General features: G+C 34.8%; 1 protein-coding gene across 1 annotated transcript in view; it reads left to right on the top strand.

The window, feature by feature from the left end:
* LOC102800640 (circularly permutated Ras protein 1-like) overlaps positions 1 to 27,263 on the top strand; it is a 37,404-nt gene that overhangs the window by 4,019 nt on the left and 6,122 nt on the right. Inside the window, exons 2-19 of the mRNA XM_085506373.1 lie at positions 89 to 117; positions 5,343 to 5,507; positions 6,279 to 6,458; positions 8,148 to 8,216; positions 9,136 to 9,305; positions 9,969 to 10,160; positions 10,659 to 10,787; positions 11,396 to 11,485; positions 11,821 to 11,972; positions 12,593 to 12,802; positions 14,410 to 14,494; positions 15,104 to 15,210; positions 16,486 to 16,622; positions 17,484 to 17,534; positions 18,133 to 18,315; positions 18,712 to 18,835; positions 19,456 to 19,540; positions 19,907 to 20,044. Of these exons, the coding sequence (XP_085362499.1) occupies positions 89 to 117; positions 5,343 to 5,507; positions 6,279 to 6,458; positions 8,148 to 8,216; positions 9,136 to 9,305; positions 9,969 to 10,160; positions 10,659 to 10,787; positions 11,396 to 11,485; positions 11,821 to 11,972; positions 12,593 to 12,802; positions 14,410 to 14,494; positions 15,104 to 15,210; positions 16,486 to 16,622; positions 17,484 to 17,534; positions 18,133 to 18,315; positions 18,712 to 18,835; positions 19,456 to 19,540; positions 19,907 to 20,044 (2,296 nt within the window). The remainder of the gene's footprint in view (positions 1 to 88; positions 118 to 5,342; positions 5,508 to 6,278; positions 6,459 to 8,147; positions 8,217 to 9,135; positions 9,306 to 9,968; positions 10,161 to 10,658; positions 10,788 to 11,395; positions 11,486 to 11,820; positions 11,973 to 12,592; positions 12,803 to 14,409; positions 14,495 to 15,103; positions 15,211 to 16,485; positions 16,623 to 17,483; positions 17,535 to 18,132; positions 18,316 to 18,711; positions 18,836 to 19,455; positions 19,541 to 19,906; positions 20,045 to 27,263) is intronic.

The raw sequence follows: 27,263 nt of genomic DNA, 5'->3' as shown, positions 1-27,263 counted from the left end.
TTTTATATTTGCTGTGACTTTATCAAAGTTTGTCATTTATTTTCTAATCTTAACTGTTTTTGTTTGTTTTTTTGTTTTTTTTACCTAGACCTGGTTTATCATTTGGGCAATCCAATTGTAAGTATGACTTATTCTATTTTATGTAACCTTAAAGGGCGATGGTCACACAGTGCATGTTCAAATTTTATGTAAACAAACAAGAAGTGAGTCCCATATCAAACAGGACACTGCACAACAACCACCACCCTTTAAAACCATATGACATGAGCTTGCTTGTTGTCTTCATATACTGTAAAATACTTTATTTTCACTGGAATTAATTTTCGTTGAAATGACTTGTTATATGTAAAATACTTTATTTTCACTGGAATTAATTTTCGTTGAAATGACTTGTTATATGGAATTTATTTTCACTGATTTTTGGCGAGTTGAATGTAAAAGATAGGAAAAAAGGTATATTCGAATCATTCCTTCAGCGAAAATTTGCAAAAATTAATTCCAAACGAAAATAAAGTATTCTACAGTAGTACATAATGTAATTTATATAACCTCTTGCAGTACAGTCTGAGTAGACTTCACTGTACGTCTACATGCATCAATTGAATTGGCATTCCTACTCATTGGCATTCCTACTCATTGGCATTCCTAATAATTCCTAGAACAATCTTAAAACATAAAAGTGCGTAAAACTGATGTTGTTATCAATGTCAATATCATTTTGGTATTTAGCATATCAGTTATTCATTATATGATTGTTTTTTAGACAGTTTTTGATTACGTTTTGAGTTTTCCCATTTTTTTGATAATTTTTCTACCATTATGAGGTGTTTTATCAACATAGTTTGACTATATTTTTTGTTTTAAGCATTTTTTTGGTGCATTTTCTATTCAGAATATTTTTGACTCCCGTGTGCGAAGCACAAAAGGGAGTCTTTGCAGTTACCCTGTCTGTATGTCTGTATGTATGTATGTATGTATGTCTGTATGTACAGTTGTATGTATGTATGTCTGTATGTACAGTTGTATGTATGTATGTATGTCACTTTTTTTGTTCCATCGTTATCTCAAGAACCACTAATCAAATTTTGGTGAAACTTGGTACATAGATGCTCTGGGATAATGCGCAGAGCTGATTAGGTTTTGGTAAAAATCTATGAATATTAATTACCTAATTTGCATGATAATTAGCTGATTTCAAGCTGTTCCATGACTGGTCCACTGATATTTGAAGAACCACTCATTGGATTTTGATGAAACTTGGCACATGGATGCTCTGAACTAATGCGCAGATTTGATTACCGGTAGTTTTGGGTAAAAATCTGTTAATCAATTTTCGGCTTTTCCACTGATATCTCAAGTACTAATCATAACATTTCAATAAAACTTGGTACATAGATGTCATATGACACTGCACAGACCTAATAGTTTTTAGGGTAATATCAGTACATATTAATTACCTAATTTGCATAATTAATTAATTTTCAGGTTTTGATATTTCGAGTAATAATGATCATGTTTCAATGAAACTTGGTACATAGTTACTTGAGGACTGTGCAGAGACCTAATTAGTTTTGGGTAAATATTTGTGCATATTAATCACCTTATTAACATAATTAGTTAATTTTCAGCTTTTCACCTGATATCTCAAGTACTAATCATCACATTTCAATGAGACTTGCGACATAGATATTCTAGGACTATGCAGAGACCTGATTAATTTTGGGATAAATAATTGTGCCTATTAATTACCTAATTTGCATAATTAGTTAATTTTTTGCTGTTCTATGGCTGTTGCACTGATGTCTAAAAACCACTCATTGGATTTCAACGAAACTTTTCAAGAGTACCTGTCACATTTCAATGAACCTAGGACTATACACCATATTAGTTTTTGGTAAATATTTATGCTTCTTAATCACCTAATTAACATAATTAATTAATACTGTATATCTCAAGTATTGATCATCACATTTGAATAAAACTTGGTACATAAATGGTCTAGGACAATAGACAGCCTGATTAATTTTGGGTTAAAATCTGTTCATATTAATTCTCTAATTAGCATAATAATTAATATTTGTTTGGTTCTAATCACATTTCAATGAAACTTGGTACATTGTGCAGACCTTATTAGTTTTACACTTAAATCTGTTCGTTACCTTATTTGCATAATTCATTTTCTGCATTTCCATCAACATCTCAAGTTCAAGTAATTTTGAATTAATTTTTAATGTGTCTCCAATACTCTCAGCACACGGGAGTTCTTTCTAAGCTTTCTTTGATTTAATGTGTCTCCAATACTCTCAGCACACGGGAGTTCTTTCTAAGCTTTCTTTGATTTAATGTGTCTCCAATACTCTCAGCACACATGAGTTCTTTCTAAGCTTTCTTTGATTTAATGTGTCTCCAATACTCTCAGCACACGGGAGTTCTTTCTAAGCTTTCTTTGATTTAATGTGTCTCCAATACTCTCAGCACACGGGAGTTCTTTCTAAGCTTTCTTTGATTTAATGTGTCTCCAATACTCTCAGCACACGGGAGTTCTTTCTAAGCTTTATTTGATTTAATGTGTCTCCAATACTCTCAGCACACGGGAGTTCTTTCTAAGCTTTCTTTGATTTAATGTGTCTCCAATACTCTCAGCACACGGGAGTTCTTTCTAAGCTTTCTTTGATTTAATGTGTCTCCAATACTCTCAGCACACGGGAGTTCTTTCTAAGCTTTCTTTGATTTAATGTGTCTCCAATACTCTCAGCACACGGGAGTTCTTTCTAAGCTTTCTTTGATTTAATGTGTCTCCAATACTCTCAGCACACGGGAGTTCTTTCTAAGCTTTCTTTGATTTAATGTGTCTCCAATACTCTCAGCACACGGGAGTTCTTTCTAAGCTTTCTTTGATTTAATGTGTCTCCAATACTCTCAGCACACGGGAGTTCTTTCTAAGCTTTCTTTGATTTAATGTGTCTCCAATACTCTCAGCACACGGGAGTTCTTTCTAAGCTTTCTTTGATTTAATGTGTCTCCAATACTCTCAGCACACGGGAGTTCTTTCTAAGCTTTCTTTGATTTAATGTGTCTCCAATACTCTCAGCACACGGGAGTTCTTTCTAAGCTTTCTTTGATTTTCTTTAGTTCCTCATCATACTGTAGAGTGCTTTATTTTCGCTTGGAATTAATTTTCGCTGAAGGAGTGGTTCAGTGAAAATAAAATCCAGTGAATATACCCGTTTTCCTATATTTTACATCCAACTCGTCAAAAATCAGTGAAATTAAATTCCATGAAAAACACACAAAAAGTCTTTTCAGCGAAAATTAAATCCAGCTTAAATTAAGTATTTTACAGTAATTTATGGATAGGACACCCTAGCCATGCATAGCATTGTATGGTGTCAATTTATGTTTAAAGACAATCTAGCATTATAATACCATGAACAAACCAAGTCATTCACTGTCAAGACAGCTAGCTACCCACATCCATGCTACAAACAACTCTGCAAAATAACTTTGAACCAACCAACACCATTCTGTACTCATGTATTTGTATACGAGGGGTATACATTGTATGTGCACAGATACACTATATTACATTCAAAAATATATTCACATCATAGCCTTCATAATAGTGAAAATAACAAAATGAAGCAGAGCATCTTCAATAATTTTGTTATTTTACTGTTTTACTAACTTCAAAGCCACTTTAAAATCATCTTTCATCCACCCTTCAACATAAACTTCTACAATTTATAACACATATAATGCATATCATCTTCACCGGCCAAGATTTGTTTATTTGGTCATTGTTTCACCATTACTCCTTGGCAGATGTTACTTGTATATTGCTAATGTATAAATTTTACTTCTGCATCACTGCATTGTCCAATCAAATTGCTTGCTGTAGCTGGACAACATCATGGACAACGGAAGAAGATTTATCTCCCCAGTCAGGGATTGAGCTAACAATTTATAAACAGTTAACCTTTTCACCATTAGTTTCCTCGTTTCATCACAAATTAACAAAATAGTCCTGTTTATAGGCTGCACTTTACATTTGTTGTACTTCAAAAGATTTGGACAAAAATGAAATTTTGACTGTTGGCTCCAAAATTGGGGCTCATTTCCAGAAATATTGAAAATATAAAAGAAAAAAGTGCAGACAAATTTGGGCGAGAAAGTCTGGTGGTGAAAAGTTTAATGAAAATTTCTATGAATAATAAAATTTAACTACATAGTGATCATAAATGTGCAAAAGTGAAATGAATATTGAGTATATTGCTTGGATTAGGAGTCATTTACAGCTGTGGGGAAGACATTACATATTCTCTCCAGGCCAAGCATGGTGTTTTTGCCATGCATGGATTCAAAAATTGCATGCTTAAATTTCAAGAAAACAATACAAGTTAAAATAAATATATAAATCAAATGTAATTGTTATGCAAATTATGTACTATTGTTATGCAAATTACTCACCATGCCTGGGCGTATAGCTAGAATATTGGAAGCAGGGGTTTAACCTTTTCACCCCCAGACTTTTAATAATTCTGGAAATGAACCCAAAGTATGAAGTCGACAGACAAAATTTGAGTCAATTTTCAGTTTTTACTCACAAAATTTGGCTATTTTGTCCTAATCTTCTAAAGGCAAGTGCTATAAATTGGACTATTTTGTGAATTTGTGATTCAAAAGAGGGAACTGGTGGTGAAAAAGATTAATATATTTTTAGCTCCGCTGTTGACTTTGTCGAGCGGAGCTTATGATATGAGTGATTATCCGTAGGCGTCCGTCGTCTGCGTCAACTTTTCACTTTTTCGACTTCTTGTTGGAAACTACAAGTCTGAATGCTTTGATACTTGGTGTATATGTACCTTGGTGTAGACCTCTCTTAGATTTGTTCATTTCGTATGATATCTTCAGTTCTGTAATTTTGATGAATATTTTTGTAATTTTTGGTGAAAAGTGATATTTAAGACTTCTTGTTAAATACCGCAAGTTCAATTCCTTAGATATTATACATATATAGGTACTACATGTGGACCTCTCTCAGATTGGTTCATTTTGTGTGATATTTTCAATTCTTTGGTGAATATTTTTGTAATTTTTGGTGAAAAGTGATATTTTCGAATTCCTGTTGAAAACTGCAAGTCAGATTGCTTTGATACTATGCATATTGTTCATTTTCTAATGATATCTTAAGTTCTTTAATTGAAATGTGCATTGCTACAGCAGAGCTATCTCAGTCGATAGACTGCTTGTTTGAAAAATGTGCTCTTATATAAACATCATGGAATATTAAGCTATACATGTACCAATTCTGACTGAAGCATATTCAACTTTAACCTTCATAGTGACCTATGACCTGCACATTGGTGATTCCCCGCCAGATAGTATGCCATCAGCATCACCTCCTGATGCACCATATGACAGACTCAGATCACCTCCACCTCGTAAAGCTGTCTCACTCTCTTATGATAACATAAGGCCAGGCACCCCCCATTTACGTGCTAACACAGGTGAGTTTTCCCTATATAAGGATTATGTTTTTATAAGAATGTGGAAGGATACAATCAATGGATTTGAAGTGATACATGTACCAGTACTTGTAGTTTTTCCCTTGCAGAATGTCATCAGGTCATACAGCCAATCATAAAAGTCAAAAAGATAATCCTAATGTTTATTGGTGTTGTGTTTACCCTTGTTTTGACTTCTTGTACACTAAGTCTCCATGCATACAAAATTTATTATCGTAGTTGTGGCGTAAAATCGCTGCCGCAATATTCATTGTCACAAATAAAGATCTACTGTAAATCACCTTAACCTTTTCACCACCAGTTTCCTCTGTTCATCACAAATTCACAAAGTAGTCCCGTTTATAGTTTGCATTTTCCTTCAGAAGATTGGGACAAAAATTGCCAAATTTTTGGAGTAAAAACTGAATATTGACTCAAATTTTGTCTGTTGGCTCCAAAATTAGAGTTCACTTCCAGAAATTTTGAAGAATATAAGAAAAAAAGTGCAAACAAGTTTGGGAGAAAAGTCTGGTGGTGAAAAGGTTAATTTCACTAAATACAAATTTTCGCAAGTCGTAGAAAATGCGGAATTTTGTAGGGCCGGATTAGATGAACATTTTTTTTGAAATTTTGAACCCCAAGTATGGGTCCACCAGCTGTAAAATTGCCTGAGATTATTTTTTGAATGGGCTAATTTATGTCAGAATCTGGTATTACAGCTAATGGTCATGTGACTGTTAGTAACAAATCTTCTTCATTTGTTCTACCTCACAGAATCAAAGTATGATAACTTATCGCCGCTGCCAACAGATCCTCCACCACCGAAACCCCCACGGAGGAAGAAGAAAAAGAAGAAAGGGAAGGAGAGTACAATCGAAGAGGATGCCGAGTTGGCGGGATATGCAGAACCATATGATGTACCACGGAAACCAAATCTATATGCTTCTATCGGGGGTTCGTTTAATGCTATCTCTTCTCAATAAAAAAACAAATAAAACTTTCTGACAACAGCATATCCATCTATCTTTAATTATACTAAATTTTATATACTGTAAAATGACTAATTTTCACTGGGTTTAATTTTTGCTGATTTACCATTTCAGGCATATTCAGTGGGTTTTAAATTCATGGTTTTATCATTGAGATAATGTGTTCTATGCTAAATTTTACATATTCATTGGGTTTTAATTTAGCGCATTTTACAGTCAGCGAAACTGGCAAAATTAAAACCATTTGTAATTTATGGAAGCACAAGTGCTACTAGATTACTGTAGTTGTTATATTTACTGTAAAATACTTTATTTTATGGAATTCATTTTTGCTGAAAAGACTTTTTGGGTGTTTTGTATGGAATTTATTTTCATTGATTTTTGACAAGTTGAATGTAAAATATAGGAAACAAGGTATAATCACTGGATTTTATTTTTGCTGAATCTTTCCTTCAGCGAATCTAGCGGAAATGAATTCCAAGCGAAAATAAAGTATTTTACAGTATAGCGTCCACGTAAATGACAGATGTACGCTGTGACCAACACAATTCATATTGTAAGAGACTGTTTAACATTAAAACTGAGATATGAGAAACGTAAGTCATTTAATTTGGTGTGGAAGGATAAAATTTAATTTAGTACATGTGGCAACAAATACAGTAAAAGAATATATAAAACAGACACGAGTGAATGTTGAACATTGTAAACATGATACAAACATAGGCAAACAAAGTGAAAATGTACAAGCTGGACTAATGAGGGGTTTGTAAAATTTTGCATTAGGAAACATTTGTAGGGGTGGTCAGAACTAGTTACGAAAGACTTACATTTCCCATGCAACACTTTTAAAGATGGACCATACATGTACAAGCTCACTAAAATTTGTTAACCCTAAAATAAAAGCAGTTAATACTAGTAAGAGGGAACACTATCAATATCATACCGTATCTGCTTTATTAAAAGTGCAACTCTATTAATAATGCATACAAACCATAAATAACATGCGTTATATACTGAATCAATACAATATGAAATAATATTAATATTATCTATTTATCAGCTAATATGGCTATCTGATCAGATGTAGGTTCACTGCTTGAAAAAACACAATTCACATCAAAATTATCTGCAGTCTGTGGATTTCCTATGGCTTGACTTCACAACTTGTCATTTGTACATGTAAGGTTATTGAGATGCATGTTCACCCTTGATGACTCAACACAAATTTAAATACAGTATTTGGAATATTTCTGGAAATTGTTTGAACATATAACAAAACCAACAATGCCAACCTAAGTATGTTGAATGGCTAATTACCGGTGGGCACCTGTTACAGTGGCTTTTCAGAGCCATGTACAAACTCAGTAAAATTGTAAAATTTTAATTGAAATAAACGTAAAATAATAGTTAAAGAAATGATTTAAAGGGTTAACAGAATTTCAGTTGAATTCACGCAATTGCCAATTGAAAAGTTAATGTACCGAAATGTACCTCGATAAGATAGTAAACGCCATTTTGCATGACAACCAAGCTGCTGGCAATGAAGTTATGCCCTGTAACAATGTCAGTGTACACTTAATGTCTGTTTGTTGTCATCGTTGTTTTCATTGATAAGTTTTTTGCAGTTTACAATGGCATTTGAATTTATTTGCAGAAGGAGGTGCAGCACTGAAACCACCGCCATTGCCAAATAGACCAGAATCACATCTACATGATAAAAAGGGTTTGTATTTGTAAATTTTATAGTTGTGGACTAATGATATTAACTTTCATATCAAACACTGGTCCCCTGTTTGTACAAAACTACATCTGACTGTATTTCATTTTCATGCAACACTCACCTGACAGTGAGTTTTGTTATCCAATTGAAGTGAGTGTTATTAAAAAGTGGTATGTATATGTAACACTAGATTTGATTGGTTGCTGATCAACCAAGACCTGAACATGGTATGTAATTGGTCAGATAGGTAGGCTGAATAAAACAAATCAGTGTTTCTTGGATAGGTAGATAGATTGTTTTTGTTTTTTCATTTTATTGTTTTTTTCCCAGTTAGCTGTATTGAAAACTAATTGCTAGAACATAATCATGGTATAATTTTCACCACTAGTTTTCTCTGTTCATCACAAATTCACAAAATATGTTTATAGTCTGCATTTTTCTTTGGGATAAAAACAGCCACATTTTTTGAGTAAAAACTGAATGTTGACTCGAATTTGGTCTGTTTGCTCCAAAATTAGGGTTCATTTCCATTTCAAGAAAAAAAGTATAGAAAAATTTGGGCGAGAAAGTCTTGTGGTAAAAAGGTTAAGTACAGAAATGAAAGTTAGATTTATATATTTTTTTATTCACTACATAGTTTTGGCAGTAAATAAAATAATGAATAACAGCAAAATGACAATTGCATAGAAATAAATAATATGGGACTAATTTGCATAAAATAAACTTTTCACCCCACCCCAATACTACACCACATTTATCTTTATATATTTGGCTGATGTACTTGATTGGTTGTGTATTAATAGTTCACATAACATATCTACTCCTATCCAAAAATTCAATTCCAAAATTTTTTTGGCCTAATCAATCAATCAATCATTAAAGTTGTTTCAATAGTAAATAATTTTTCCAATCTCGTCACCAGGTGGAAAAAAGTATCAATGTCGTCGTGCTGATACCAATGTGATATCAGTAAAGTTTGACACACTTGTGAAACCAAGTCACATGCATACCGGTGATTCAGTGACGTGTGAAGGATGCGGAGCAGTGCTGTCTCATCTTAGTATTCTGACAGACTCTGGAGATGGAGGCAAGGTAAGTCAAAGTCAAATAACTCAAATGAAATAATATTGAAATAAAAAAAGAATGACTGAAAAGCATGTCTGAATAGGGACAGCAGAAATAGACAGACTGTTATATACATGACAATTTTGACGAAAAACACATTATTTAGTACTAATTATTTTCTATACATATATGTATAGCCAGTGAAAAATTATATCCATTTGGTCTAGAATTATCAAATCAATCATCAGAAAATAATTAAAAAATGACAAAAAATTCAGAAACGAATTGATGGAAAAAATTCAAACTAATGGTTAAGGGTGGTCAACTCAAAGTGCGTGTTCAAATTTCATGTAAACAGTTTATTTTACATGCATTGTGTACGTCGTCATAAGTCCCATATCAAACAGGAACCATCACCTTCCTTAAATCAATCTTTCTTCCATATTGATCATTGGCGTCATTGTCGTGTCAAGGTATATATCCACTTACACGGTAGTCAGATTTGCCAGAAAGTACCAAATATAGTAAAAATTTCGCAAAAAACTAACAACAATGTGATATTCTCTAGAATTCGAATGGCATCACGAATATTTCAGCTTCAGTGGCAAAACCTAAGAGGCACTCCTGGGAGTTGACTATTCCATGAGCATATACCCATGTTCTGTTTTTCTTTTTTCGCTTTATTTGTAGATTTGGAAATGCGAGTTTTGTGAACATATCAACCGAGTCGACATAATGGACGGGGAAATTCCTAAAAAAGATGATGTGACATATATGTTACAACCGTCGCCAGGAACGACAGACCCTGCCGGATATTTTGGGGATGATTCAATTATTATATTTGTTATGGACGTGTCTGGTAGTATGTGTGTTACTACACCGGTATGTACCTCACATTGACAGATTTCCAATTACTGATAGTTTAACATTTTCACCACCAGACTTTTAGCCCAAATTTTTCTGAACTTTTTCCTAATATCTCTTTAATTTTTTCTTGAAATGATCCTTAATTTTGAAGCCGACAGACAAAATGTGGGTAAATTTTCAGTTTTTAGTCAAAAAAGTTGGCTATTTGTCCCAATCATTTGCAGACTATAAACAGAACTGTTTTGTAAATTTGTGATGAAAAGATGTAACTGGTGAAGAAAAGGTTAATTAATTTAGCAATTTGTTTTTACCTGTAATGATAATGGAGGTTGCATGGTAAAGATTTTTGTCATTAACATATTCTTTAAAATACCTCCATGAATCCCCAAAATGAAATTGAAAAAAATGACATCGTCGTGGAATCTAACTTTTTGGTCAAAAGCAATGTAAAGATTTCTTTACATGGTCTATCCATTAGCAGAATTTTGTGCTGATGTATCACTTTGTTTTCAGGTGCCAGGTAAATTTCCTCTGAGAGCTAACGATTCTACAAGGGCATTAGAACTGTATAACACTTCACCAGATACAGACCAGTACATGCCGTCTGAAAGACGAGGTACCACCTATGTGTCAAGATTGCAGGTAAACATGCACACACTCTTGTTTTATTATTCCCTTTATCCTTTTCACCAATAGACTTTCTCGTATAAATTTATCTGCACTTTTTTTTTATGTTCTACGATATTTCTGGAAATGAATCCTAATTTTGAAGACAGCAGACAAAATTTGAGTCAATTTTCATTTTGTACTCAAAAATTCAATCTTCTGAAAGAAAGTGCAGACTATAAACAGTACTACCATAAAATCTGTATTAGAAGCCGCATCTCTAATATAATTCGCACCCATTCTTTTTGAACAATTTCCATTTCTCATACGTGTAGGTGCTCTAAAAGAAGCTGCATCCCCTCTGTTGAATTGTACCATTTTAATAGAAGTCGCAGCTTCTAATACAGATTTACAGTATTTTGTGAGTTTGTGATAAAAATGGGGAACTGGTAGTGAAAAGGTTAAGCAGCAAACTTTGCTGTGTTTTCGCTTAAAAAACTTTGCAGACAATGTGAACAAAATCAATGAATGTTAATATTCAAAATTAATGTAAATATGATTTTGAACATATTTTTATGGATGGTTAAAATGTATAATAATCTGGAGTATTCCGGTAAATCATGTCATATGTGTTTAATTTTCAGGCAATGCAAAGTGCAGTAGATCACAATCTCAGTAAACTGTGTAAAGATTGTTCTACCAAGAGAATTGGACTTGTTTCTTTTAATAATGAGGTAAATAATAATTTGTATTTATGCAAATTTAAACATAAATGTGTCGGTGTGCATTTCACACACACTTTAATTGTCACAAAATTTAAATGGCGATGGTCATTGCGCACCACACACGTGCGAGATATGGGTTCCTTACGAGCAAAGATCACGACTTTGATTGATGCCCTTATAAACGCATATACATTGTAAGTCACGACTAAGATGACCCTCTAGGTAACTGTGATTGGTGATGGCTCTGACATTCCTATATTAAAATATTTCATCTGACCCCCTAGGTAACTGAGTGGTGATTGCTCAGACACTCCTATATTCATATATTTCATCTGTCCCCCTAGGTAACTGTGATTGGTGATGGCTCTGACACTCCTATCACATTAGCTGGAGATAAACTTTATGACAAAGAAAACCTCATCAGTTTTGGAAGTCAGCTACCATTGCCAATGTTTATCAAAGAAACCAGAAATGTCCTAGCTGATAAAATTTTCAAGTAAGTCCTAGAAAGCAATTGTATTGGAAACATTCACTATGCTTCTTCTGTTAGTAGTAAGCTCGGACTTTTCAGCAATGTGTTGTGAACAAAACCCTTGAAAAATGATTGGATCGTCACTGCAGTACTTCTCACCACCAGACATTCTCAGCCAAATGTTTCTGCATCTTTTTTTTTTCATAGTCTTCAATATTTCTGGAAATAAATTTTAGTTTTGGAGCCAGCAGGCAAAATTTGATTCAATTTTCAGTTTTTAGCCAAAAAATTGGCTATTTTTGTCCTAATCTTCTTAAGTAAAGTGCAGACTATAAACGGAACTATTTTGTGAATTTGTGATGAAAATAGGAAACTGGTGGAGAAAAGGTTAAACAAACAAACAGCTTCATGAATAATTTATCCCATGACATCATTTGAAATGACTTCACATATTATTACATAATGTTTATAATTAGTCATGAAATCATTTGCATCAGAGTGAATAACTCTGTGATTATGCTCAAAACCTTGAAATAGTGAAATCAGTTTGCAGTGAAAATCAATATTTTTACAGTACCAATCATGTCACATCATAGATTTTGTAATGTGATTATAATTTTGAAATATTTTATTTCACATGCCAGTCTTGAAGAAGGTGGACAGACTGCGCTAGGGCCATCACTTTTGGTTTCTGTTGCCATGGCATCTCAGAAAGCAGGGTCAAAGGTCATAATCTGCACTGATGGTAAGGCTAACATAGGCTTGGGATCGCTAGAGGCAGAAGAAGATGATATGGCATATGACACTGCTGCTATGTTTTACGAAGATTTGGGGACCTATGCCAGAGATAAAGGGTGAGTCAGAGGAAATGTCTCATATGGTAATAAAGGAGTCAGAGGAAATGCCTTATATGGTCATAAGGGAGTCAGAGGAAATGCCTTATATGGTCATAAGGGAGTCAGAGGAAATGCCTTATATGGTCATAAGGGAGTCAGAGGAAATGCCTTATATGGTAATAAGGTAGTCAGAGGAATTGCCTTATATGGCAATAAGGGAGTCAGTGGAATTACCTTATAAGATAAAAAGGGAGTCATAGGATATGCCTTATATGGTAATAAGTGAGTCATAGGATATGCCTTATATGGTAATAAGTGAGTCATAGGATATGCCTTATATGGTAATAAGGTAGTCATAGGAAATGCCTTATATGGTTATAAGGTAGTCAGTAGAATTGCCTTATATGGCAATAAGGGAGTCATAGGATATGCCTTATATGGTAATAAGGGAGTCATAGGATGTGCCTTATATGGTAATAAGGGAGTCGGAGAAAATGCCTTATATGGCAATAAGGGAGTCAGTGGAATTACCTTATAAGGTAAAAAGGGAGTCAGAGGATACTGTAAAATGACTAATTTTCACTGGGTTTAAATTTCGCTAATTTACCATTTCAGGCATATTCAATTGGTTTTAAATTCACAGTTTTATCATTTAGATAATGTGTTCTATGCTAAATTTTACATATTCACTGGGTTTTAATTTAGCACATTTTCCAGTCAGCGAAATTAAAACCCAGTGAATAATTGACCCTTCTACAGTATGCCTTATATGGTAATAAGGGAGTCAGAGGAATTGCCATATATGGCAATAAGGGAGTCAGAGGAATTGTCTTGTAAGGTAAAAAGGGAGTCAGAGGAAATGCCATATATGGCAATAAGGGAGTCAGAGGAAATGCCTTATAAGGTAAAAAGGGAGTCAGAGGATATGCCTTATATGGTCATAAGGGAGTCAGAGGATATGCCTTATATGGTAATAAGGGAGTCAGAGGAATTGCCATATATGGCAATAAGGGAGTCAGAGGAATTGTCTTGTAAGGTAAAAAGGGAGTCAGAGGAAATGCCATATATGACAATAAGGGAGTCAGAGGAAATGCCTTATAAGGTAAAAAGGGAGTCAGAGGAAATGCCTTACATGGTTATAAGGGAGTCGGAGGAATTGCCTTATATGGCAATAATGGAGTCAGTGGAATTACCTTATAAGGCAAAAAGGGAGTCAGAGGATATGCCTTATATGGTAATAAGGGAGTCAGAGGAATTGTCTTATAAGGTAAAAAGGGAGTCAGAGGATATGCCTTATATGGTAATAAGGGAGTCAGAGGAATTGCCTTATATGGCAATAAGGGAGTCAGAGGAATTGCCTTATATGGCAATAAGGGAGTCAGTGGAATTACCTTATAAGGTAAAAAGGGAGTCAGAGGATATGTCTTATATGGTACTAAGGGAGTCAGAAGAAATAATTCTGTGAAATACTGTTGAATTTCTCTGATTTGCAAAATTCTCAAAAACTTTCTATTCAGTAAAATGAATGCTCTTTATGAGTATAACTTTGATTACCACTCTATATCACAGAGAATTGCCTCCACCTCAATTATGACATTGTTCATTGTATTTATTTTTATTTACAGTGTCTGTGTGTCTGTGTTGACGCTGCAAGGCACCGATTGTAGGATGGTGGAACTCGGCAATGTCGCTGACAAGACTGGGGGACAGGTAGTTTAAATTGAATGAACCAATATATCATGTTGTTTTGACAATTCCACTGTCATTGATATTGTTTTACACTTGTTGTATATTGTGCATGGGATGCACATCAAACACCACACAGTGTCATGATTGTGTCACTTTAAAACCATTTGGTAAATACTGTAAAATACTTTATTTCAGCTGGAATCAATTTTTGCTGAAAAAAACATTTTGGGTGTTTTGTAGGGAATTTATTTTCACTGATATAAAATATAGGAAAAAAGGTACATTCCTTCAGCGAAGATAGCATAAATTAAGTCCAAGCAAGAATAAAGTATTCTACAATACCCAATTCAGAATCTTGGTGTTGGTTCTAAGCAGTATAGTCCCATTTATAGTCTGCACCTACCTTCAGAAGACTGGGACAAAAATAGCCAAGTTTATTGAAACTGAAAATTGACTCAAATTTTGTCTGTTGGCTCCAAAATTAGGTTTCATTTCCAGAAATGTTAAAGAATGTAAGAAAAAAGTGCAGATAAATTTGGACGAGAAAGTCTTGGGGTGAAATAGTCTTCCATCTGTGATGTACGTCTTCTCTTTTAAATGTTTATTGATAACATCCTTTCTGTTTTTCAGATCAATATTGTTGACCCATTGAAATTGAAGGATCAGTTTGGATTGATTTTGAATGATCCAATTATTGCGACAAATGTTACAGCTAAATTACAGTTACATAGAGGACTGTAAGTGTAATGAAACCATATTGAACCAGTTAAAACCAGTTTCATCTGATTCATTCCCATTTCATCTTGTGTATGGCATGATAGTAAAAACTCATTACTACCTTCGCCCATAATATTAATGTAGGGACAATGTGCTTTCCAGAAATTTAAACCGCTGTGGCAGTATCCAATTTGCATACTAGTTTGCATAGAATTTACATGCCATTTGCATACTTATTTGCATAACATTTGCGTGTGATTTGCATAATCATTGCTAATGAAAAATGTCATGAGTAAAATACTCATTAAATCATGTACACACAATAAACAGAAATAAATTGTTGAAGCAGTCATGAATAATGTCTGTGGTAGTGTCAGATAGGCAATATAAACAAATTACTATGGCGATACCGCCATGCTGGTTGTATCCTAGGGAGAACAGTGAGAGAGTCTTGTCAGTGTTATAAAGGCGCCACAGTCGCTTCATTAAGGCATGTTCTATATTGGTTGAATGTAGATTACATTCAATTTGTTTGTTTACTAAATTTTGTCAAGAGACCTCTGACAAGAGATTTAGTGAACCCACATATTTCATTATTACAGAATCAAAAACCCATCCATTCTTCTGCAATAAACAACTATGAATATCATAGCACTGACTGTATGCCAAATTTATAATGATTACTTGTGCATTGGTCAAGATTTTCTTAAAAACCAAGTTCACGAGCAGAGTTAAAAAAGTAGAAGTCCTTTGTTAATAAATTCTTGTCAGCCACTGTTATGTATCAGTGACTGTAAATGTTTATGCACAGGCTTTACATGGACACTGTCTTAACACTTTAACATACAGCCAGCTAGCACACTGAATTAGAATAATCACAGCTCCATAATTCTGTCCTTCGTGGCAGTTATTAACGGTGCTGGTACTTTCATGACACTTTGATAATGCCCACTACCCATAATCCAATGTGTCATTCTAACAATCATGGCTGATTTACATAAACAAAGATATTCATGATGTTTATTCAAAACACTTCAAATAAATTTTGAGTATGATGAGTAGTGTCGTCACTAAAAGTTGCTACAGGGTGTTAAATTGCAGATTTATTTTTTAGCACCAATGAAAATTACTTTTTGTGTTAAAAGTGGAATTGACCATTGTAGAATTCTGTCACAATGGTAGTCATTTGCGAATGCATTGTGACTGGGGTTTGATTGCCATTTCAACTTTATAAAAAGTTCATGTTGATTTTAAGTGAAAAAATTCATCCCTGAATGTCTGTAAAAATGTTTCAGGTATTTTCGAAACGAAGAGACTGGTCCCCACGAAAGTCAAGCACATCGAACAATCGGTAATGTTACCGCAGAAACTGAGATCACGTTTGAGTTTGGGGTAAAAAAGAAATCAGATCTTCAACGAGCAGGTCAAAATGGTAGGTTTCATGTACATTGTATAATTCAGTTGTTGTGGGGTCATTGTGAAGCTTAATACAAGATTGTGTGTGATTGGCTACCTAACCTTAACACCTAAAAATAAGACCAATCAGAGAGCAGCTTTCATTGTGTCTGACTGGCTATCCAATCTTAACATCTAAAAAACAGACCAATCAGAGAGCAGCATGCATTGAGTCTGATTGGCTACCCAACCTCAACACCTAAAATTCAGACCAATCAGAGAGCAGCTTGCATTGTGGCTGATTGGCTACTCAATCTTAACACCAACAAATCGGACCAATCAGAGAGCAACTTGCATTGTGTCAACACTTGCATGCCAATATCTTATAAATCTTGGATTTCACTACGAAAGACCTAAATGTCAAAAACCTAAAAAAAATTTCAGTGTCCATGGGAAAACAGTGTGAGATATGCACATTGGGTTGTACAATTTTGATCAATTGTTGATGTGCTTCCTCTCAACCAATGGACAAGTGTGATTGGTTAAAATAAATCATGTGTGCCATATGGAGGATATGATTGGACTGTTCTTGTGCTTCCTTCCAAGTGTTTTAATCTATGGACAAGCGTGATTGGTTAAAATAAATCATGTGTGCCATATGGAGGATTATGATTGGACTGTTCATGTGCTTCCTTCCAAGTGTTTTAATCTATGGACAAATATGATTGGTTAAAATAAATCATGTGTGCCATATGGAGGATTATGATTGGACTGTTAATGTGCTTCCTTCCAAGTTTTGTTAATCTATGGACAAATATGATTGGTTAAAATAAATCATGTGTGCCATATGGAGGATTATGATTGGTCTGTTATTGTATTTTTTTATTTGACTTTCTAGTGGTGTATGACAACCAAGGTGGTACAGTTGTAGAAGCTGGTGCAGCTGCTAGTAAGTATTTGACACTTCAAGAAAATATATTAATTTTGTCAACATTATGAATAATTACCAAGTTCTAAATCATTATTTTTCAAAAGTAAATGCATTTAGAACATGATATGTACTGATACAGTATTATTCCAATAACTGTATTTATAAGACATGTTCTAATTGGCTGGGTGAGCTGATAGTGGTGTGTTTCACAAGCTCTGATTGGCTAGGTGAGCTAATAGAGATGTGTTGCTCAAGTTCTGACTGGCGAGATGAGCTGATAGTGGTATGTTACACAAGCTCTGATTGGCTAGATGAGCTGATAGTGGTATGTTACACAAGCTCTGATTGGCTAGATGAGCTGATAGTGGTATGTTACACAAGCTCTGTTACACAAGCTCTGATTGGCTAGATGAGCTGATAGTGGTGTGTTACACAAGCTCTGACTGGCTAGATCAGTTATAGTGGTCTGGTACACAAACTGATTGACAAGATGAGCTGATAGTGGTATGTTACACATGCTCTCATTGGCTAGATGAGTTGATGTGTGACACAAACACTGACAAATAGTGAAATATTTCTGTGAGAAACTATAAAAATAACTTTGTTCTTGTTCTAGATAAGCCTTTGTATGATGTATCATCATCTAGTGTTGCTGATGCTCAACAGAGTGCTTTAGAAGGAGTTGAGAGATTGCCGTTCCAGTTGCAAATACAGTACACCAGCCGAGATGAAGCACAGTGCCTAAGAGTCATCACTCAAGACAGGCCAGTAACAAACGACAGGGACCTTGTAGAGGACAGTAAGTCATGCCCAGATTGTCTTCTATATTTGGAATTTAGTTACAGAATTTACATCAATATTGGGAAGTAGACTACTTTGACAAAATCACTTTTGGTGTTTGGTGTCAATATGTTTGACACCCTGACCCTTCTAAGCATTGATGGAGTTTGTTCCCTGTGTCCCTATCTCTTATAATGGTATCTCCCTCCAAACACTGTGAACTACTTTAATTTTCGCTGAAATAACTTTTTGGGTGTTTTGTGTGGAGTTTAATTTCACTGATATTTGATGAGTTGAATGTGAGACATAGGAAAAAAGATATATTGGCTAGATTTTATTTTCATTGAATCATCCCTGCAAAAATTAAATATTTTACAATAGTTTATTTATTGGCTACTTCATGATTGGTCGACAGATTTGAATGCTGCTGTATACAGTGCCCACACTGCTCAGACCACAGCAGCCTTGGCAATGGAAGGCGAATACACCCATGCGAGACTGCAAACAGCCGCCTCGCATAATCTAATGAAACGACATGCGTGAGTATTTTATCACTCAAAAGATTGAAGAAATATTTTGTGAACCACAGATATAGCTCAGTTTATGTGTTTGTAGACAATTCTTAGAGTAATGATGTCAGAACCCTCAAACTTATATCAAGACAACAAAACTTAAAATGTATATAGTCGTAGTTAAAAATTTTGAGAAAAAACCGTACACCTATACTGATTTTGCAGATTATTTTCAGGACATGAGTTATGCATAAAATAATATATTTTTGAGGCTTGATTATCAATTTCTGGTGATGTTTTTTCACAATGGAATTATCTAATCCATAAATCTTGGTGAGATGAGGCAAAAGAACTAAAAGTGTTTTTGTTGACATTAGATTTGATGGTAATTAATTATTAGTAGTCAAGTGTTTGACAAGATGGAATCTTTAAACTAATTGCAATACTATCTGCTGTATTTTCTTTATTGGAAGCACAAAACTAAATATCCCATTTGTTGAATACTGAATCATTAAAATATTACTTATTTTGACAATAGCAGTACTTCTGTAATTTATGTAAGCACAGGTGCTACTAATAGAGCAAATAGGGTAAAGCGTTTTTCAATTTATATATATATTTTGTGAATATAATGTTTCTATTTTCAGAGTTCAGAAAAATGATTCTCACTCTTACGAAGCCTTTATGTTCAATATAGCACCAATGTCGCGTGCCATGGCACAACAGCAGAAGGTAAACCAATGTATTTCCTTATTTATATTTTAGAGAAAAATTGCACTTATATTAAACCTGTATACATTTAGCTCCAACTTTCTTTTTTTGTATTTGTTAAATTGCTGTACTGTAAATTTTTAGAATGGTTTGAGCAATTTCACTGGATTTTAAACTTCAAAAATGTATTTGACAAGAAAACATTGTTCTATTGTTATTTTACATGTTCACGTACATTTAATTTAGAGGGTTGTATTTATCAACAATAATAATATGAAATTAAAAACCAGTGGGTAATGAATACGTATACAGTAGCTACAAAAATAGTGAAAAGTTACAACCACACTACAGTACTTCAAAACTGACAAACAATAATTTTGTTATCAGGTTGAATTAAATGAATATGGTCAAAACTTGAGTGAAGATGAAGATGTATATGGTGATGTGGACGATTGTGAGTCAAAAGAAGTCAAGACAAAGAAAACTAACAGATTGGGATTTCTACCCAAAAAAAAATCAAAAAAGGTTTGTAAACAATTACATATTTGCACATGGTTGCATGTTTACTTTTTCCTGATAATTAAAACCTTTTTACTCCGCTTTGAAGTGTTTATCAAAATATAAATGGCTTTGTTTATGTACTCATTATGTTGAATTACAGTTTATCTTTTGAGGTGAAATATTTTAAAAATGTCTAGATCTCATTGAATCTTCGTCAACATTTCATTGGTTTAACTTTTTCATCACCAGTTCCCTCTTTTCATCTCAAATTCACAAAATAGACCCATTTATATTTATATCGATTGGGACAAAAATAGCTGAATTGTTTGATTAAAAACTGGCTTTGTTTCCAGAAATATTGAAGAATATAGTGAAGAAATAAGCGAGAAAGTGTGATGGAGAAAAGGTTATCTGTCAAAACAATTGCCGCCATGGCCTTCTTGAATTTCGAGTTTTTGTCAGGATACTCATCGGTACGAAAATTACGAACAATTAGGGAAATTATACGAGTGGGATATGGACATGTGTTTTTAAAAGCCGAAAACACAGACTACATAAATCCATGGAGGTAGAAAAGAGAAGGAGTGATGACGCTATTGTTTCCGCTGGTTTCATGATGCTTTGGATTTTTTTACTCACATACACAATGTAATTAGTTTGCAAACACGCTGTACAATGTCACAGTTAATCGGCTTACGTGTTTCAGCTGTATTCGGAAGCTTCACGAAGATTCTCAACGCACTGCGCATGCCCAAACAGATAACAATAATACAGAATGCAGTGAAAGACGTACGCTGAGTGTACTCAACGCCCGAAATCTATTACAACAAAATGCGCGATTTTAAACATCTGCACAGTTCTGCACACCAATGAAAAATGACGAGTCAAAACATCTTGTTATAATCTTATCATGTATATTTAAATTTCACTGCGGAAATTTGCGGGATTTTTTTAATCAATGTCCAAAGTTGGACGACTATTGCGATGTAAAATATCAGAAAAGAAGTAATCACACATCTTGGTGGCGTCCGTATGCAGAATTTCCGGTACCTACAAGTGTGAAATGACCTTTGTGATCTGATAAAGGTCATTGCGCATGCACAATTCTTTTATTTATGGTTTGCGCATTCAATTTTATAGACGATGTTTAAACGGAATTTATTTTTTTCAGTTCTACTCGCGTTTTCTTGTGTAAATAAGCGGCTATCATCATGTAGATAAAACGACTTCTAAACAAAAACAATAAGTGGCTTAACCAGAGCGAAGACAAAGGATGTTTATAAGATTAACATGGGCTTAAATAGCGTCCTCACTCCTTCTCTTTTCTACCTCCATGATAAATCCACTCTACAAATATAGAAAGGCACTACGAGACAGTCCCAAGATATTCTTGTATATTTCACTAACTTATTTGCTTGCATAAAATTAGTATTTTTCAAAATGTGCGATTTTCTCATGATTTCATGTTACCAGGCCTTGGATCTTCAATATGTGCGATTTTCTCATGATTTCATGTTACCAGGCCTTGGATCTTCAAAATGTGCGATTTTCTCATGATTTAATGTTACCAGGCCTTGGATCTTCAATATGTGCGATTTTCTCATGATTTCATGTTACCAGGCCTTGGATCTTCAATATGTGCGATTTTCTCATGATTTCATGTTACCAGGCCTTGGATCTTCAATATGTGCGATTTTCTCATGATTTCATGTTACCAGGCCTTGGATCTTCAAAATGTGCGATTTTCTCATGATTTCATGTTACCAGGCCTTGGATCTTCAAAATGTGCGATTTTCTCATGATTTCATGTTACCAGGCCTTGGATCTTCAATATGTGCGATTTTCTCATGATTTCATGTTACCAGGCCTTGGATCTTCAATATGTGCGATTTTCTCATGATTTCATGTTACCAGGCCTTGGATCTTCAATATGTGCGATTTTCTCATGATTTCATGTTACCAGGCCTTGGATCTTCAATATGTGCGATTTTCTCATGATTTCATGTTACCAGGCCTTGGATCTTCAAAATGTGTGATTTTCTCATGATTTCATGTTACCAGGCCTTGGATCTTCAATATGTGCGATTTTCTCATGATTTCATGTTACCAGGCCTTGGATCTTCAAAATGTGCGATTTTCTCATGATTTCATGTTACCAGGCCTTGGATCTTCAATATGTGCGATTTTCTCATGATTTCATGTTACCAGGCCTTGGATCTTCAATATGTGCGATTTTCTCATGATTTCATGTTACCAGGCCTTGGATCTTCAATATGTGCGATTTTCTCATGATTTCATGTTACCAGGCCTTGGATCTTCAATATGTGCGATTTTCTCATGATTTCATGTTACCAGGCCTTGGATCTTCAAAATGTGCGATTTTCTCATGATTTCATGTTACCAGGCCTTGGATCTTCAATATGTGCGATTTTCTCATGATTTCATGTTACCAGGCCTTGGATCTTCAATATGTGCGATTTTCTCATGATTTCATGTTACCAGGCCTTGGATCTTCAAAATGTGCGATTTTCTCATGATTTCATGTTACCAGGCCTTGGATCTTCAATATGTGCGATTTTCTCATGATTTCATGTTACCAGGCCTTGGATCTTCAATATGTGCGATTTTCTCATGATTTCATGTTACCAGGCCTTGGATCTTCAAAATGTGCGATTTTCTCATGATTTCATGTTACCAGGCCTTGGATCTTCAAAATGTGCGATTTTCTCATGATTTCATGTTACCAGGCCTTGGATCTTCAATATGTGCGATTTTCTCATGATTTCATGTTACCAGGCCTTGGATCTTCAATATGTGCGATTTTCTCATGATTTCATGTTACCAGGCCTTGGATCTTCAAAATGTGCGATTTTCTCATGATTTCATGTTACCAGGCCTTGGATCTTCAATATGTGCGATTTTCTCATGATTTCATGTTACCAGGCCTTGGATCTTCAAAATGTGTGATTTTCTCATGATTTCATGTTACCAGGCCTTGGATCTTCAATATGTGCGATTTTCTCATGATTTCATGTTACCAGGCCTTGGATCTTCAATATGTGCGATTTTCTCATGATTTCATGTTACCAGGCCTTGGATCTTCAATATGTGCGATTTTCTCATGATTTCATGTTACCAGGCCTTGGATCTTCAAAATGTGTGATTTTCTCATGATTTCATGTTACCAGGCCTTGGATCTTCAAAATGTGTGATTTTCTCATGATTTCATGTTACCAGGCCTTGGATCTTCAAAATGTGTGATTTTCTCATGATTTCATGTTACCAGGCCTTGGATCTTCAAAATGTGTGATTTTCTCATGATTTCATGTTACCAGGCCTTGGATCTTCAATATGTGCGATTTTCTCATGATTTCATGTTACCAGGCCTTGGATCTTCAAAATGTGTGATTTTCTCATGATTTCATGTTACCAGGCCTTGGATCTTCAAAATGTGTGATTTTCTCATGATTTCATGTTACCAGGCCTTGGATCTTCAAAATGTGTGATTTTCTCATGATTTCATGTTACCAGGCCTTGGATCTTCAATATGTGCGATTTTCTCATGATTTCATGTTACCAGGCCTTGGATCTTCAATATGTGCGATTTTCTCATGATTTAATGTTACCAGGCCTTGGATCTTCAAAATGTGCGATTTTCTCATGATTTCATGTTACCAGGCCTTGGATCTTCAATATGTGCGATTTTCTCATGATTTCATGTTACCAGGCCTTGGATCTTCAATATGTGCGATTTTCTCATGATTTCATGTTACCAGGCCTTGGATCTTCAATATGTGTGATTTTCTCATGATTTCATGTTACCAGGCCTTGGATCTTCAAAATGTGTGATTTTCTCATGATTTCATGTTACCAGGCCTTGGATCTTCAATATGTGTGATTTTCTCATGATTTCATGTTACCAGGCCTTGGATCTTCAAAATGTGTGATTTTCTCATGATTTCATGTTACCAGGCCTTGGATCTTCAATATGTGCGATTTTCTCATGATTTCATGTTACCAGGCCTTGGATCTTCAATATGTGCGATTTTCTCATGATTTCATGTTACCAGGCCTTGGATCTTCAATATGTGTGATTTTCTCATGATTTCATGTTACCAGGCCTTGGATCTTCAATATGTGCGATTTTCTCATGATTTCATGTTACCAGGCCTTGGATCTTCAATATGTGTGATTTTCTCATGATTTCATGTTACCAGGCCTTGGATCTTCAAAATGTGTGATTTTCTCATGATTTCATGTTACCAGGCCTTGGATCTTCAATATGTGTGATTTTCTCATGATTTCATGTTACCAGGCCTTGGATCTTCAAAATGTGTGATTTTCTCATGATTTCATGTTACCAGGCCTTGGATCTTCAATATGTTCGATTTTCTCATGATTTCATGTTACCAGGCCTTGGATCTTCAATATGTGCGATTTTCTCATGATTTCATGTTACCAGGCCTTGGATCTTCAATATGTGTGATTTTCTCATGATTTCATGTTACCAGGCCTTGGATCTTCAAAATGTGTGATTTTCTCATGATTTCATGTTACCAGGCCTTGGATCTTCAATATGTGCGATTTTCTCATGATTTCATGTTACCAGGCCTTGGATCTTCAATATGTGCGATTTTCTCATGATTTCATGTTACCAGGCCTTGGATCTTCAATATGTGCGATTTTCTCATGATTTCATGTTACCAGGCCTTGGATCTTCAATATGTGTGATTTTCTCATGATTTCATGTTACCAGGCCTTGGATCTTCAATATGTGTGATTTTCTCATGATTTCATGTTACCAGGCCTTGGATCTTCAATATGTGTGATTTTCTCATGATTTCATGTTACCAGGCCTTGGATCTTCAATATGTGTGATTTTCTCATGATTTCATGTTACCAGGCCTTGGATCTTCAATATGTGCGATTTTCTCATGATTTCATGTTACCAGGCCTTGGATCTTCAATATGTGCGATTTTCTCATGATTTCATGTTACCAGGCCTTGGATCTTCAATATGTGCGATTTTCTCATGATTTCATGTTACCAGGCCTTGGATCTTCAATATGTGCGATTTTCTCATGATTTCATGTTACCAGGCCTTGGATCTTCAATATGTGCGATTTTCTCATGATTTCATGTTACCAGGCCTTGGATCTTCAATATGTGTGATTTTCTCATGATTTCATGTTACCAGGCCTTGGATCTTCAATATGTGCGATTTTCTCATGATTTCATGTTACCAGGCCTTGGATCTTCAATATGTGCGATTTTCTCATGATTTCATGTTACCAGGCCTTGGATCTTCAATATGTGTGATTTTCTCATGATTTCATGTTACCAGGCCTTGGATCTTCAATATGTGTGATTTTCTCATGATTTCATGTTACCAGGCCTTGGATCTTCAATATGTGCGATTTTCTCATGATTTCATGTTACCAGGCCTTGGATCTTCAATATGTGCGATTTTCTCATGATTTCATGTTACCAGGCCTTGGATCTTCAATATGTGCGATTTTCTCATGATTTCATGTTACCAGGCCTTGGATCTTCAATATGTGCGATTTTCTCATGATTTCATGTTACCAGGCCTTGGATCTTCAATATGTGCGATTTTCTCATGATTTCATGTTACCAGGCCTTGGATCTTCAATATGTGTGATTTTCTCATGATTTCATGTTACCAGGCCTTGGATCTTCAAAATGTGCGATTTTCTCATGATTTCATGTTACCAGGCCTTGGATCTTCAATATGTGCGATTTTCTCATGATTTCATGTTACCAGGCCTTGGATCTTCAATATGTGCGATTTTCTCATGATTTCATGTTACCAGGCCTTGGATCTTCAATATGTGTGATTTTCTCATGATTTCATGTTACCAGGCCTTGGATCTTCAATATGTGTGATTTTCTCATGATTTCATGTTACCAGGCCTTGGATCTTCAATATGTGTGATTTTCTCATGATTTCATGTTACCAGGCCTTGGATCTTCAATATGTGTGATTTTCTCATGATTTCATGTTACCAGGCCTTGGATCTTCAATATGTGCGATTTTCTCATGATTTCATGTTACCAGGCCTTGGATCTTCAATATGTGCGATTTTCTCATGATTTCATGTTACCAGGCCTTGGATCTTCAATATGTGCGATTTTCTCATGATTTCATGTTACCAGGCCTTGGATCTTCAATATGTGCGATTTTCTCATGATTTCATGTTACCAGGCCTTGGATCTTCAATATGTGCGATTTTCTCATGATTTCATGTTACCAGGCCTTGGATCTTCAATATGTGCGATTTTCTCATGATTTCATGTTACCAGGCCTTGGATCTTCAATATGTGCGATTTTCTCATGATTTCATGTTACCAGGCCTTGGATCTTCAATATGTGCGATTTTCTCATGATTTCATGTTACCAGGCCTTGGATCTTCAATATGTGCGATTTTCTCATGATTTCATGTTACCAGGCCTTGGATCTTCAATATGTGTGATTTTCTCATGATTTCATGTTACCAGGCCTTGGATCTTCAATATGTGTGATTTTCTCATGATTTCATGTTACCAGGCCTTGGATCTTCAATATGTGTGAATATCACATATATTTTATCTAGAAGCACATCATCAAAAAAGTTGTATTTTCTTTTTGCACCTAAGGCTCCCTTAAGTTACATCTGCATATACAATACATGTAGGTCAGAACACATTCAAGACTCCCTAAGCTGTATCATATTTTCATCTGTTAATTGGACTTTTAAAGAAGATATTGTTCTGGTTCACTTCTTTTACTCGTCACAAGGTTTGTGAGAGCAAAAACTGTGAATTAATAGAAATGTTCTTTAAGATGATGACTTCTTCAGACAAAAAAACAGAAATACATCATTGCGATAAATAGTGCCCTCTTGCATGAGTGACAATAATTTCATTCATATCGACAACTGTGTTAGGTTGCAACAATTGACACTTTGACTTCATGAACAAAACTATGGTTGTATTTTGGGACACAAATGATTATTTTAAAAATAATTTGTATATATTTCTGGGTGCCATATATGAATCGAAAATTGGAGCAATATTTGGCAGAGCTCCAGAAGGAGTACCTACACTTTATGCAAATTTTTTTTAAAATTATGCTAATTCATTCATGACGTAGCAGTTTCTGTGCTCATGAATATTCATTAATTTGTGGGTCAATACATTTTAAAAGGGGCGATATATTATTTTTGGGGGAAGAGTTAGAAA

This window comes from Saccoglossus kowalevskii, chromosome 12, assembly GCF_978046115.1.
Source record: "Saccoglossus kowalevskii chromosome 12, keSacKowa6.1, whole genome shotgun sequence".
NCBI classification, from domain to species: Eukaryota; Metazoa; Hemichordata; class Enteropneusta; family Harrimaniidae; genus Saccoglossus; species Saccoglossus kowalevskii.
The sequence above is the reverse complement of the archived record's forward strand: the minus strand, read 5'-3'. Positions and strand labels throughout refer to the sequence as shown.